At 50.4% G+C, this 14,050-nt stretch overlaps 1 protein-coding gene across 6 annotated transcripts in view; it reads left to right on the top strand.

Annotated features, from left to right (window-relative positions):
• ANKRD11 (ankyrin repeat domain containing 11) overlaps positions 1 to 14,050 on the top strand; it is a 202,668-nt gene that overhangs the window by 182,672 nt on the left and 5,946 nt on the right. For 5 of the 6 annotated variants that reach the window (XM_081118418.1, XM_081118417.1, XM_081118420.1 and 2 more), the window contains 3 exons: positions 2,219 to 2,366; positions 2,839 to 9,476; positions 13,880 to 13,978. In XM_081118418.1, coding sequence (XP_080974544.1) covers positions 2,219 to 2,366; positions 2,839 to 9,476; positions 13,880 to 13,978 — 6,885 coding nt within the window. The remainder of the gene's footprint in view (positions 1 to 2,218; positions 2,367 to 2,838; positions 9,477 to 13,879; positions 13,979 to 14,050) is intronic. The other variant, XM_081118422.1, reaches the window with a different exon arrangement.

Here is a 14,050-nt window from a genome sequence, read left to right as displayed (position 1 = left end):
CTAGCTTTTTTATCCTGGGTCAGCACCTGGATGGCCTTTCACAGTTCCAGCCACCAGTACTATCTGCAGTGTGTGTGACAAGAGGCCTGCTCTGGCCATGCAGGTGTAGTTGGATTTTAGTAGGTGGATGATCATGCCCATAGGAAGGGGGGCCCTGGGGATTGCTGCTGGACCCTGCTCGTCCCTGTAGTCTAGGAAGGCCTTGGCTGATGTAATGCTGAGAGGTGTAGCCAGGCCAACAACAGTGAGTTCCCCAGTGCACGGGTTCCCCTGAAAGGACTTGGCCTCCTTGGGGAAACGACTACCTCCAGGTCTGAAGCAGGAGATGTACATGATGTGCCTGGTTCATCTTGTGCTACCAGAAAACGGGAGGGGGATCACAAAGATGAGGTGGTCTTGCTGCAGTCATTACCAGAGCCATCTTGAAGAGGCCCTTGGCTAAAGATGGGACAGTTGAGCATGGTGAGGATGATGACACCAACAGACCAGAACATACCACGGCTGTTTGGATTCATAATGCTCCTTATGGCATCTGTGCCTGGTCATTTTTGGCAGATACCAGGGAACTAGTAGCATCAAGAGTATGATGAGCATAATCTGACAAATCATTGCAGGGGAGAGACAGATTGGGAGGACACTCTGAATTAAAAGATTTCTGAGACAACTAGAGAAATGTGAACACTGATTATATATTTTATGTTAGGAATTAGAGTTAACTTTTTTTGTAAGATAATGGCATTATAGTTTCTTGTTTTTAAAAGACCCTTTTAGAAAAATATACTGAAAAGGTTAATGAAATGTCTGTGATTTGCTTAAAAATACCTGGGGGAATGGGCAGGTGTGGCTGATTGTGAGCTGGTAGGTGATGAGGTAGAGAGGAAGAGGGTCATCATTTGAATCTCTGTACTTTTGTAATTGTCATTTTAAAACTTTCTGTTATGGAAAATGCCAAAGAGTGTGGAATCATGGCAAGGGAGGCAGAATAATGGCCCCAAAGATACCCTATCCTGATCCTGGAATCTGTGACATGTGACCTCACATGGTAAGGGGACTGCAGATGGGAGAAAGTAAAGGGCCATGAGATGGGAGATGATCATGGATTATCTGGGCTGGCCCAGTGGCCTTCAAGGGTCCTAACAGATCCTTTCCCAGCTGGGTCAGAGTTGCAAGCAGAGGCAGGAGAGATGAGGACGTGAGGGAGCCCTGACCTGCACTGCTGGCATTAGAGGCAGGGGCCGTAGCAAAGGAATGCAGTGACCTCCAGCAACTGAGATGGCCCTCAGCTGGCAGACAGCAAGGACACAGAACCAGAGTCCCCCCCACTGCAAGAAACTCTTCACGCAAGGAAAGGAAAAAGCCAATACCACACATCAGCTGGGTCAGCAGGACTGATTTCGGACTTCTGACCTCCAGGATTGTAAGACGAAGGTGGTGGTGATTTGTTAGAGCAGCAATAGGAGACTGTCCTGATGAAGCAGTAGAAACTAACTACTGAATGAAAATAGAGTATGTGGGTAACAAGTTACATCCTTTTTAAGATTCTTCTCATGCTCTAATCTCAGACTGGACTAAAGTTGAGATTGAATTTAATATTTGTACTTGAGTTCAGTGAATCAGCTGTCCTGGGCATACGAAGCACAGGTTGCTGATTATAAACATTTGAACAGAGCTGTTGAAATGTCACCGTGAGTGTTTCTGTCATTCACACGACCATCCTTACCCATGATTTGTCAAATAAAGCAGAGATAATCTTATTTTCTAAAATAAATGAAAACATAAAATAAACCCGCTTGCAGAAGCTTGTTCTTTGTTTCCTCTATTCTGTAAATCCCCCTCCAATAAAAAACTTCCCCCTAAACTACCAGAACCCTTTCATGACCACTGGATCATTGGCAGGAGGGGAGATCCTGTGTGAGAAGATTCCGGGAAAGTGGTCGACTCGTCGAGAGGGAGGAGGTCCTCTGTGGGAGTTGGGACTGTTCTACCTGCAAGAGGGCCTGGAAGGGGTGCCAGGACTGTTAGGGTCCTTCCTATGGGAGAGGCACAGATCTAGAGATCCCATCAGAAAGTGCTTTGTATACAACTTCTAGCCTTTTGCCTGGGGGTTGTTCCCTGATCAAGCTCAAGGTTCCCTGAACAAGTTACAGTTTTATACAGGCACCATAGCACAGTCGGTGTTCTCAGAACACACCCTCAGGCGCCTGCTGCTGTCTTGTAGGTGGTGAAGCTGCTGCTGCGGTACGGAGGAAATCCTCAGCAAAGCAACCGAAAGGGCGAGACGCCGCTAAAGGTGGCCAACTCCCCGACCATGGTGAACCTCCTGTTGGGCAAGGGCACCTACACATCCAGTGAGGAGAGCTCGACTGGTCAGTGGCTGGGCACCAGGCCATATGCAGGGTGGGGGGTCACGGGGGTGGGAGCAGGGTGTGTGACACTGCTGGGTACAAGCCTCCTAATACTGCTGTGATGTCAGAGGCAACATTGGCTTTCATTTGCAGGTCAGCACACCGGGTCCCAACCTCCTAGACACCTGGCACTTACAGGAACTTCTGCACTGTGAGGACCTGGGGTTTCAGTACCAAAAAGCCTGCAGGCTTATCCTAAGTTGCCAGCCTGTCTTCACACAAACCTCTCTTTGGTTTCCTTCAGCCCATAGTTGGCATCAGATTTCACGAACTCAAATGAAGTGCTTCTGTGGGGGGCTTCCCCTCTCATCCTTGGGGTGACCGGTGCTTGGGAAGGCCTTTCTCCAGGTCACCTCTGCAGACAGCTTTCGCCCATCCGTGTCTGCAGGTGTTTTGAACCTGCCTTTGACATCTTTCTCCTTATTTCCAACAGAGAGCTCGGAGGAGGAAGACGCCCCATCATTTGCACCTTCTAGTTCAGTTGATGGAAATAACACGGACTCTGAGTTTGAAAAAGGCCTAAAGCACAAGGCTAAGAATCCAGAGCCCCAGAAAACTGTGACCCCTGTCAAGGACGAGTATGAGTTCGATGAGGATGATGAGCAGGACAGAGTCCCTCCAGTGGATGATAAACACTTACTGAAAAAGGATTACAGAAAAGAGACTAAATCAAATAGTTTTATTTCTATACCCAAAATGGAAGTGAAAAGTTACACTAAAAATAACACGATTGCACCAAAGAAAGCAGCTCATCGCATTTTGTCAGACACATCAGATGAGGAGGACATCGGAGTCACTGTGGGGACAGGAGAGAAGCTGAGACTCTCGGCACACACAATTTTGCCCAGTAACAAAACACGGGAGCCTTCTAATTCCAAGCAGCAGAAGGAAAAAAATAAAGTGAAAAAGAAGCGAAAGAAAGAAACAAAAGGCAAAGAAGTGCGGTTTGGGAAAAGGAGTGACAAGTTCTGTTCCTCTGAGTCAGAGAGTGAGTCCTCGGAGAGCGGCGAGGACGACAGGGACTCAGTGGGGAGCTCTGGCTGCCTCAAGGAGTCCCCGCTGGTGCTGAAGGACCCATCCCTGTTCAGCTCCCTGTCTGCTTCCTCCACCTCGTCTCATGGGAGCTCTGCCACCCAGAAGCATAACCCCAGCCACACAGACCAGCATGCCAAGCACTGGCGGACAGACAATTGGAAAACCATTTCTTCTCCTGCCTGGTCAGAGGTCAGCTCCTTATCAGACTCTACAAGAACGAGACTGACCAGTGAGTCTGACTGCTCCTCGGAGGGCTCTAGTGTGGAGTCACTGAAGCCAGTGAGGAAGAGGCAGGAGCATAGGAAGCGAGGCAGCCTGCAGAGCGTGCCGTCGGAGAAGAGGAGCTCCTTCCACCCCAGCGTGGACGGCGCCATCCCCAAGCTAGACAAGGAGGGGAAAGTGGTCAAGAAACATAAAACGAAACACAAACACAAAAACAAGGAGAAAGGACTGTGTGCAGTCAGTCAAGAGCTCAAATTGAAAAGTTTCACTTATGAATACGAGGACTCCAAGCAAAGGTCAGACAAAGCTATACTTTTAGACAATGACATTGCCACCGACAACAAGTTAAAAGTATTAAAGCATGATAGAGACCACTTTAAGAAAGAGGAGAAGCTTAGCAAATTGAAAGCAGAAGAAAAAGAATGGCTCTTCAAAGATGACATCATAAAGGTCTCCAAAGATGAAAAGTCACTCAAGAGAATCAAAGACACAAACAAAGACGTCAGCAGGTCTTTCCGAGAAGAGAAAGAGCGTTCAAATAAGGCAGAAAAGGAGAAATTAGTGAAGGAAAAGTCTCCAAAAGAGGAAAAACTGAGACTATACAAAGAGGAAAGAAAGAAAAAGTCGAAGGACAGGCCCTCAAAATTAGAGAAAAAGAATGATTTCAAAGAAGACAAAATTTCAAAAGAGAAGGAAAAGACTTTCAAAGAAGATAAAGAAAAACCCAAAAAAGAAAAACTTTACAGGGAAGATTCTGCTTTTGATGAGTATTGTAACAAAAGTCAGTTTCTTGAGAATGAAGACACCAAATTTAGCCTTTCCGATGATCAGCAGGATCGGTGGTTTTCTGACTTGTCTGATTCATCCTTTGATTTCAAAGGGGAAGACAGTTGGGATTCTCCAGTGACAGACTATAGGGACATTAAAAATGATTCTGTGGCCAGACTAATCTTGGAAACAGTGAAAGAGGACAATAAGGAGAAGAAGCGGGAAAACAAAAGCCGGGAGAAGCGAGACTACAGTGAAAAACGGAGCGACAAAGATGCTTTCTTTAGGAAGAAAGACAGGGACTATCTGGATAAAAACTCTGAGAAGAGAAAAGACCAAATTGAAAAGCATAAAAGTATACCCAGCTACCTTTCAGAAAAGGACAAAAAGAGGAGAGAGTCTGCTGAAGGCGGGAGGGACAGAAAGGACAGGGATCTAAGTGACATCTGCAGGGACAGAAAGGACCCTCTGGAGAGCACCAAGGAGCGGAAGGACAGCAGGGTGAAGGCCGAGGAGACCTACAGGGAAGACCTGAAGGAGTACGGCTGTGACAGCATATTCAAGGACAGGGCCGATTGTGACTTTGGGAAGCCGCTGGAGCCCTGGGAGAGGCACCATCCAGTGAGAGAGAAGGAGAAGAAAGACAGCCTGGAGAAGGAGCGGAAGGAAAAGACAAAGTTAGAAAAGTACAAAGAGAAGTCCAGTGACAAAGATAAAAGTGAAAAATCGAGCCTTGAAAAGTGTCAGAAGGACAAAGAATTTGATAAATGTTTTAAAGAGAAAAAAGATACTAAAGAAAAACATAAAGACATCCATAGCAAAGACAAGGAACGAAAAACACCTCTGGACCAAATTAAAGAAAAGAAGGAGAAGAGCTTCCCCGGAGTTGCCTCGGAAGACTTCTCTGAAAAGAAGGATGATAAACGGGGGAAAGAGAAGAGCTGGTACATTGCGGACATATTCACAGATGAGAGCGAGGATGACAAGGACGACTACGCAACGAGCGGGTTCAGAGTTGGAGAGGCCGGCGAGGCGCAGAGGGTGGACGGCCCCCAGGAGAAAGACGATGGGCGGGAGCCATACCCCGTCGACAGGCACCGGAAGCACTCGGCCGACAGGCAGCATGCGGAGAAGCAGAAGGAGAAGGAGCCCAAAGAAAAGAAAAAGGAGAAGGGAGCCGCAGAGGGGGCCAAAGACAAGAAGGACAGAGTCTCTGAAAAGCACAGGGAGAAGAAGGATAAAGAGTCTACAGAGAAATACAAGGACAGGAGAGACCGGACTTCAGTTGATTCCACTCAGGAAAAGAAAAACAAGCAGAAGCCCTCCGAGAAGGTGGAGAAGAAGCCCTGTGCTGAAGACAAGGCCAAGAGCAGGCACAGGGAGAGGCCGGACAAAGAGCACTGCAGGGAGAGGAAGGCGTCAAAAAGTGCTGAGGCGGAGAAGAGCCTGCTAGAAAAGTTGGAGGAAGAAGCTCTGCATGAGTACAGGGAAGACTCCAACGACAAGATCAGTGAGGTGTCCTCTGACAGCTTCACGGACCGAGGGCAGGACCCAGGCCTGAGTGCCCTCCTGGAGGTGTCTTTCACAGAGCCTCTGGAGGAGAGGGTCAAGGACAACTGTCCACAGGAGAAGCTGAAGGAGAAAGAAAGGCACAGGCACTCTTCGTCCTCATCCAAGAAAAGTCACGATCGAGAGAGAGGCAAGAAAGACAAGTCCGAGAAGAAAGAAAAGAGCGATGACTACAAGGACCTTGGCAGCAGAAAGGACTCCAGCCAGTATGAGAAGGATTTCTTGGATGCTGATGCTTACAGTATTTCTTACAGTACGAAAACTGACATAGAAGACGAATTAGATAAAACTATTGAATTGTTTTCTACCGAAAAGAAAGATAAAAATGATTCTGAAAGAGAACCTTCCAAGAAAATAGAAAAGGAACTAAAGCCTTATGGATCCAGTGCCATCAACATCCTAAAAGAGAGGAAGAGACGAGATAAGCACCGAGAAAAGTGGAGAGACGAGAAGGAGAGACACAGGGACAAGCACGGCGACGGGCTCCTGAGACATCACAAAGATGAGCACAAGCCTGCAGTCAAAGATAAGGACAGTCCTCCAAGTTCCTTCAAAGATAAATCCAAGGATGAAAGCCTGAAACTCGGTGAGACCAAACTCAAAGAGAAATTCAAGGAAAATTTAGAGAAAGAAAAAGGTGACTCTGTAAAGATCAGCAATGGAAACGATAAGTTACCACTGTCTAAAGACCCAGGCAAGAAGGATGTCAGGCCCAGAGAGAAGCTTCTGGGAGATGGCGATCTGATGATGACCAGCTTCGAGATAATGCTCTCCCAGAAAGATCTGGAGATTGAAGAACGTCACAAACGGCACAAAGAAAGAATGAAACAGATGGAGAAGATGAGGCACAGGTCTGGAGACCCTAAGCTCAAGGAGAGGATGAAGCCAGGTGAGGACATGAGGAAGAAGAGTCTGGATGCTCCTCCAAAGAAGCCACTGGGGCTGGACCCTGCCCTTAAAGACAAAAAGCTCAAGGAGTCGGCTCCTGCTCCACCAGTTCCGGAGAATAAGCCCCACCCGGGACCAGCTGTGGACGCCAGAGACTGGTTGGCAGGGCCTCATATGAAAGAGGTCTTGCCCGCTTCTCCCAGGCCTGACCAGAACCGGCCCACTGGGGTGCCCACCCCTGCATCGGTGGTATCCGGCCCCAGCTATGAGGAAGCGATGCACACGCCCAGGACGCCATCCTGCAGCACTGACGACTATCCTGACCTCATATTTGACTGCACAGACCCCCCACCGGTCTCCAGCACAGCTGCCAGCGCCTGCTCCCCACCCTTCTTTGATAGATTCCCTGTGGCAGCAAGTGGGATTTCAGAAACCCAAAGCCAGACACCTACAAGGCCTCTGTGCACAAACCTTTATCGTTCAGTCTCTGTCGATATCAGGAGGACTCCTGAAGAAGAATTCAGCATTGGGGACAAGCTTTTCAGACAGCAGAGTGTCCCTACTGCATCTAGTTACGACTCACCAGGGCAGCACTTGGAGGACAAGGTCTCTGTGCCCCCAGGTCCCCCGGAGAAGTTTCCCTGCTTGTCTCCAGGGTACTATTCCCCAGACTATGGCATACCCTCCCCCAAGGTGGACACTCTGCACTGCCCGCCCACAGCCGTGGTCACCAACACCCCATCCCCAGAGGGTGCCTTCTCTGGTTTACAAGCAAAGTCTCCCAGTTCGCACAGAGATGAGCTGTTGGCTCCATCCATGGAGGGGGCCCTTCCCCCCGACTTGGGCATTCCCCTGGATGCCACAGAGGACCAGCAGGCCACCGCTGCCATCATCCCCCCCGAGCCCAGCTACTTGGAGCCCCTGGATGAGGGCCCCTTCAGCACGGTAATCACAGAGGAGCCGGTTGAGTGGGCTCATCCTGCTACCTCGGAGCAGGGCCTCTCTTCCAGCCTAATTGGGAGTGCCCCCGAAAACCCTGTCAGCTGGCCCGTGGGGTCAGAACTTATGCTTAAGTCTCCACAGAGATTCCCAGAGTCCCCAAAACATTTCTGCCCTGCCGATTCCCTCCACCCAGCTGCCCCTGGGCCCTTCAGCACCACAGAGCCCCCTTACCCGGTCTCCCCTGTCCCATACCCTCTGTCGGTCCCTGAGCCAGGACTTAAGGAAGTCAAAGATGCCTCTGCAGAAGCAATCCCAGCAGCCATCTCCACTGCAGAAGAACCAGCCCCTTTCGTCCCTTCCTCCAGGCTTGAGTCCTTCTTTAGTAACTGCAAGTCACTTCCTGAAGCACCCCCTGATGTGACCCCAGAGCCTGTGTGTATGACCACTGTGGCTCAGGTGGAGGCTCTGGGATCTCTGGAAAATACCTTCTTGGAAAATGGCCACAGTCTCTCTGCCCTTGGCCAGGTGGAGCCGGTGCCCTGGCCCGATGCCTTCCCCAACTCTGAGGACGACCTGGACCTGGGGCCCTTCTCACTGCCAGAGCTTCCTCTGCAAACTAAAGATGTTTCAGATGTCGAAACAGAACCTGTAGAAGAGAGTCCTCTTGTTCCTCCAGAAAGTACCCCTGCAGGGGCCCCTGTGGTCCTTAACGGTGGGGATGTGGCTGCATCAGCTGCAGAGGAACAGCTAGTGCTGTCCCCTGATCAGGCAGCTACCCGGCTCCCTGCTGAGCCCGAGCCCGAGCCTTCGCCTTCGCCCTTGCCTTCAGAAGGGCCAAAGCCAGACATGATTCTGGAAACCATGGTGGAAGCAGAGGCTGTGTCAGAGGGGAGGGCCCCTGAGGCCTCTGACTCCAGCTTGGGGCTCACACCAGCCCCCCTAGAGCAGCGTCCACCAGGTAGTGGAGATGAGGAAGAGGGCCTAGATCCCTTGGCATCATCCCACAGCACACCTGAGCTCCCTGGGGATGACCCTGCACAGGCACAGGTTGTGAATGGGGCTGGCCCTCATGACAGTGCTGGGCTTGAGGGGCCTCCAGGAAGCGCCCAGCCTGAAACCACAGAACCAGAACACAGACCCACAGCTGAAATCCCGAAGGCCCCCAAAGTGGAGGAGATCCCACAGCGCATGACCAGGAACCGGGCTCAGATGCTGGCCAACCAGAACAAGCAGAGTTCACCTACTTCTGAGAAGGAACCTGCCCCTGCCCCTACCCCCAGAGCAAAGGGTCGAGGCTCTGAGGAGGACGACCCCCAGGCCCAGCACCCACGCAAACGCCGCTTCCAGCGCTCCAGCCAGCAGCTGCAGCAGCAGATGAACACATCCACACAACAGACACGGGAGGTGATCCAGCAGACGTTGGCTGCCATCGTCGATGCCATAAAGCTGGATGATATTGAGCCCTACCACAGTGACAGATCCAACCCGTACTTTGAATACTTGCAGATCAGGAAGAAGATCGAGGAGAAGCGAAAGATCCTCTGCTACATCACCCCACAGGCACCCCAGTGCTATGCTGAGTACGTCACCTATACGGGCTCCTACCTCCTAGATGGCAAACCGCTCAGCAAGCTGCACATCCCTGTGGTGAGTGCCAGGGTGGAGCCCCAGCCCCCAAGGGTGCCAGTTGACTGGAGTCAGGACCCTGTTTGCTGTGTATATGAATGCAAATGCCAAACCGTTGGGATGCCAGAGCTTGGAGTGGGTGCGGTACCACCTTGGACCACCCTCCAATATGGAGGTCCATGTTGACAGCCCCTCTGGGTCTGGAGAACCACTTTCCTCTTTGTCATTCATCATTTTTCCTATGTCAGCACCCCATCTAGTGCCTGACTGGGTCACTGAGTGCCCTTGGGTCCATTCCCACACCCTCTTGACTGTCACCCAGCTCCCTGTCTGCTGCGGCTGTGCCCTGCAGACGTCCAACTACAGCCAACCCTGGTGCTGCTCAGTCCCTGGTCTCCCCAATGTCTTCACCTGGGACTGTAGCTGACCAAGGCCCCCACCTCCATGTTGGGCACACCTGCAGAGCATTCTCCCTTTCTGTAGCTCAGTGTCTCCTCTCAACTCCTCCCCTTCCCCCCCCCCCCCATAAAAGTTCTTAATTAGTCCTCTCATGAAAAGCCTGCACAACCACCACAGATAAAGTCACTGAAGAACCTGTACTATTCTGTCATCCAGTCTCCAGCTCACTTTTGGCAGCACCATCAGTTGCCTCTGCAGTTCCCGACTTTCTTCATGCTGTTCCTGCGTTCCTTTCTCTGCTTCCTTGAGGTCTTCTCATACAGGCCATGTCTTGCAAGTCTATGTTTGGGTTCATTTTTGCATAATCCAAGGAACCATAAATCATGCCAAAGCCAGCTGTCTTGCCACCACCAAAATGGGTTCTGAGTCCAAATACAAAGGTGACATCTGGTGTGATCTTACACATTTTGGCTAGTTTTCTCCAACTTTGCCTTAGGTACTGCTGCCTTCCCAGGAAAAAGGACGTCAATGACCATTTGTTTCTGCTGAAGTGGTCTGTTGGTCATGAACTTCCTGGCCCGGAGAGTTAACTGTGCCATTCATGATGGTGGCCGATCTTCAAGCAGCCAAGGAGAGAAAAGAGCTCCTCTTAACAGCTAAAGGCCTGCACGGGGATGTATGGCCTGGCTTCAACCCCCGCCCCTCACCCTTGAACTCCTCCACACTTCTTGTCCTGGTTCCCAGCGGTTCCATGTTACTGACCTGAGGCCAGGTCTCAGCTCTCATCACACTGGAGCCCTGAGTGACCCTGGCACCTTTGCCACCTCCTCAAAGCACACCCTTCATTGGGCTTCCAGGCTTCTCCACCCAGCGGACCTGTCCTCAGTCAGCACCCCACCCGCCTCTCAGCACTGTACCCAGGGCCTCCATCTCCTTTCATTGGCCCCATTCCCTTGGTGGCTCACCCTCCACCTTGATCTGATGACTCTCATATCTGCAGATGAGACAGTTTAATCCCTGCCGTACACAACACCCTCCACCCTTATCCTCATGCCCATGTCTGGGTCATCAGCAAATCCATCCATACAGGGTTCTGCAGGTTAGCATCTCCCATGTCATTGCTTGTCTCACTCCTCCCTCTTGCCTAGGCTGGCTTCTGCTTCATCCTTGCCCACTGGGGTCTGTTCTCAGCACAGCAGGTAAAGAGATGCTTTTACATTGGAGCTGGATTTCTGCCCTCCTCTGCTCAGCCACAACCTTTTTGGCCTTTGAGAACTCTAGCTTAATGTGCTTCTCAGGAGTCGCCTGTTCACATAGTGTACAGCTGACTTGCTTCATTTCTTTGACCCTTCCATCCCTTTGAAGAAAAGCCAGGACTTCTGTTTGTCTATTAGGCCCAGAGCGAGCCTCAGTTAACAGCTGTTGAAAGGATGCTGGTCAGGGTGAGCCGATTCCCCGGGGCTTGGGGAAGGCCCACACATCCAGTCTCAGAGGGAACTTCCTGTCCCAAAGGAGTGTCATGTTGGATGCATGTGTTCTGTCAGACCTCGGTGTTCCAAAAGTCAGTGTCTATGCTGGCTTTCCATCTGGCAGAAAGCTCAGCTATCCAGGACTGACGCCCAGCATCTTCTGAAGGAGGATGAGTGGTTCTGACATCAGGTTCAATGGCTGAGGCCTGGGGGCACAGCCACAGGGGCCACTACCTTCCCCGCCCAGCACTTTGTTCCCAGGGAGCAGGGCTAGCTTTGAATCGAGGATGTCATCGGCATCACTCTCTCTTCTCCTGGTACACTAAGCTTGAGCTGCCCTCGGGACAGGGACTGAGGCAAACCTGCCTTTGTCTGGCCTGGGAGGATCCAGCTGCCTGGCTTCATCTGGGTCACTAGATTCAGAAAAATCTGGCATAAGATTTGTTTGGTGAGACTTTTTGTTGTTTAAATTTTAGTTACTAAAATAAAGGAGTACCGTGACCACCATACAAAGTTTAGAAAATAAAACAGTAGAAGTCACTGTACTACTACCCAGGGTTCACCCTTTCAGTGGTCTGTGCATCTCTACTTCTACTGGATTCATGCCTTTCTAGAAGAAGGCTCCTTTACTTCCTGTTACCACCTGAGTACCCAGCCTGTTAGGTGAGGGCAAGCAGAGGTCAAGTGTTCTGGATTTCTCACCAGGCCAGAGACAAGGGGCTGCCACTACGCAGCTCGAGGCTGAGGCCTTGTTCCGGCAGCTGTGGTACCAGGTCCTGGTACTTTCTCTTGAGGATCCAGAAATGGTGGTGCCTTAGAAATACTAAAACCCGAAAACAAGAAAGGCTTACACCTAGATGCGCCACTGTGTTTGTCTTCCCACCTGGTACCACCTATGGGCGGCCGAGGTAGAGTCAGAAGGAGGAGACACACTAGGGCCCCATAGGGTCTGGGTCCTTTGAGGCAAAAGGGATGGAGCAGGGCCTGATGAGTGAGGTGTGCCAGTGAAGAGACCACCTAGATGTTCTAATGTCTTATTTTGAGCTAATTTTAGACTGACAAAGTTGAAAGCACAGTGTGTATATGTGCCCCTCACTGGGCCCTGGGATGCTGCATCTCCTCCTGGGTCTCCTGGGCTGTGGTTGGTCACCCACCCCTTGTCTTCCTTGAAAGGCACAGTTTGATGACACTTTTGAGGAATATTGATTTGGGATTTGGTCTTACGTCCACAACTGGACTGAATTTTTGGTGAGAATGCATAGATGTGACGTGATGTCTTGGTGTGTTGTGCCTTGTTCTTGGTGTCAGCAGTTGCATCGTGATGACGGTGGCTCAAGTCTCCTACCATCTCCACTGTGCAGTTACTGTCTTTCCCGTCATAGTTGATAAATATCTTGGGAAAGGTACCTTGAGACTCTTAAGTCCTGTTTTCCTTGAGCTTGTGCCCACCGATTTTAGTCTCCGTAGTGGATCTTTTCTGTAGCAGACATTCCTGTGGTGTTGGTCTAATGCTGATTTTCTACTTCCCTCTCTCTTAAGTTTATTGATTGGAATGCTCCTGTAATCCAACATGAATCACCATTACTTATTTTGTGTGCAAATTGTTCCAGCCTTTGGTCATTAGGAGCTCCTTCAGGTTGCCCCCTCTTTCTGAGCATGTTCTCAGTTTACAGTCTTACAAGATGTTCCAGCTGAGCCCTGTAATTAACCACATGGACGCTTTTAGTGGGAATGGTGTTTAGAAACCACATCTTAGGTGTAGGATGTGCTCACTGTCCTGGGTGACACAGCCAGGCTTGGTGTTTACTCTGCATCCCTCCATCTGATCTAATTGAAACCTTGACTTCACCCTGTGCTTGCATCTTCCTTCTTTGAGAGAGAGACTTGGTGCTTCTTACTTATAGTGTTTACTGGCCTGTTCACTCCCAGTATACGTGTCTTGTTTCGCAAGTGCTGGCCCACCCATAAAATGCCTGCACTAGTTAGAAGATGGCCTTTGTGGGTGGTTCTTCTGGTCTTTTGCCTCATGACATCTTTTCCAAAGTGACCCAGGTGAGCACTCTCTTCCCCGCACTCTGACCCCCAGTAGGACAGTCAGGCTTTGTTGTTCCATGTTGGCACCTGCATCCCATTTGGTGTTAGGGTTTGTTTAGGGGACATAAAACCTCACTATTAATAAACAGCCCAGCGTCATCCTCCTCTCCTCTGTCCCGTGTGCTCCTCTTCCACCTGTCATACTTCTTATGCACAGACAACACACCGTATGTGTTCTGATCTTGCATGAATGGCAGCAGTGTAGACATTCTATACTTTGCTTTACACACTTCACACCATCTCTGGAACTCATTCCCCCTCATTGCTCCTTTTGGGGCCAGGGTCTGTGCTCTAGTTCATTCACCTGCTCTCATGTACAAGCATCTAGTTGTTTCCAGGAATTACCTGTGCATCTGCATTTCGTGTGAACAGAGGTGTGTCTTCAGGGTAGACTTGGTCAGTGTTGTTGGTGCAGCTTCCTAGCCTCTACTAACCCCGCCCTCTCACCCTTTGTGACTACAGATTGCTCCCCCTCCCTCCTTGGCGGAGCCCCTGAAGGAGCTATTCAAGCAGCAGGAGGCTGTGAGGGGGAAGCTGCGCCTGCAGCACAGCATTGAGCGGGTAAGAAGAGATCTTGGGTCGGGGATTTTGGGCCTGGGATGTATCTGGCCGTGTTAGGATTGGCTCATATGG

The sequence above is a fragment of the Miniopterus schreibersii genome, assembly GCF_964146895.1.
Source record: "Miniopterus schreibersii genome assembly, chromosome: 18".
Taxonomy (NCBI): Eukaryota; Metazoa; Chordata; class Mammalia; order Chiroptera; family Miniopteridae; genus Miniopterus; species Miniopterus schreibersii.
The sequence above is the reverse complement of the archived record's forward strand: the minus strand, read 5'-3'. Positions and strand labels throughout refer to the sequence as shown.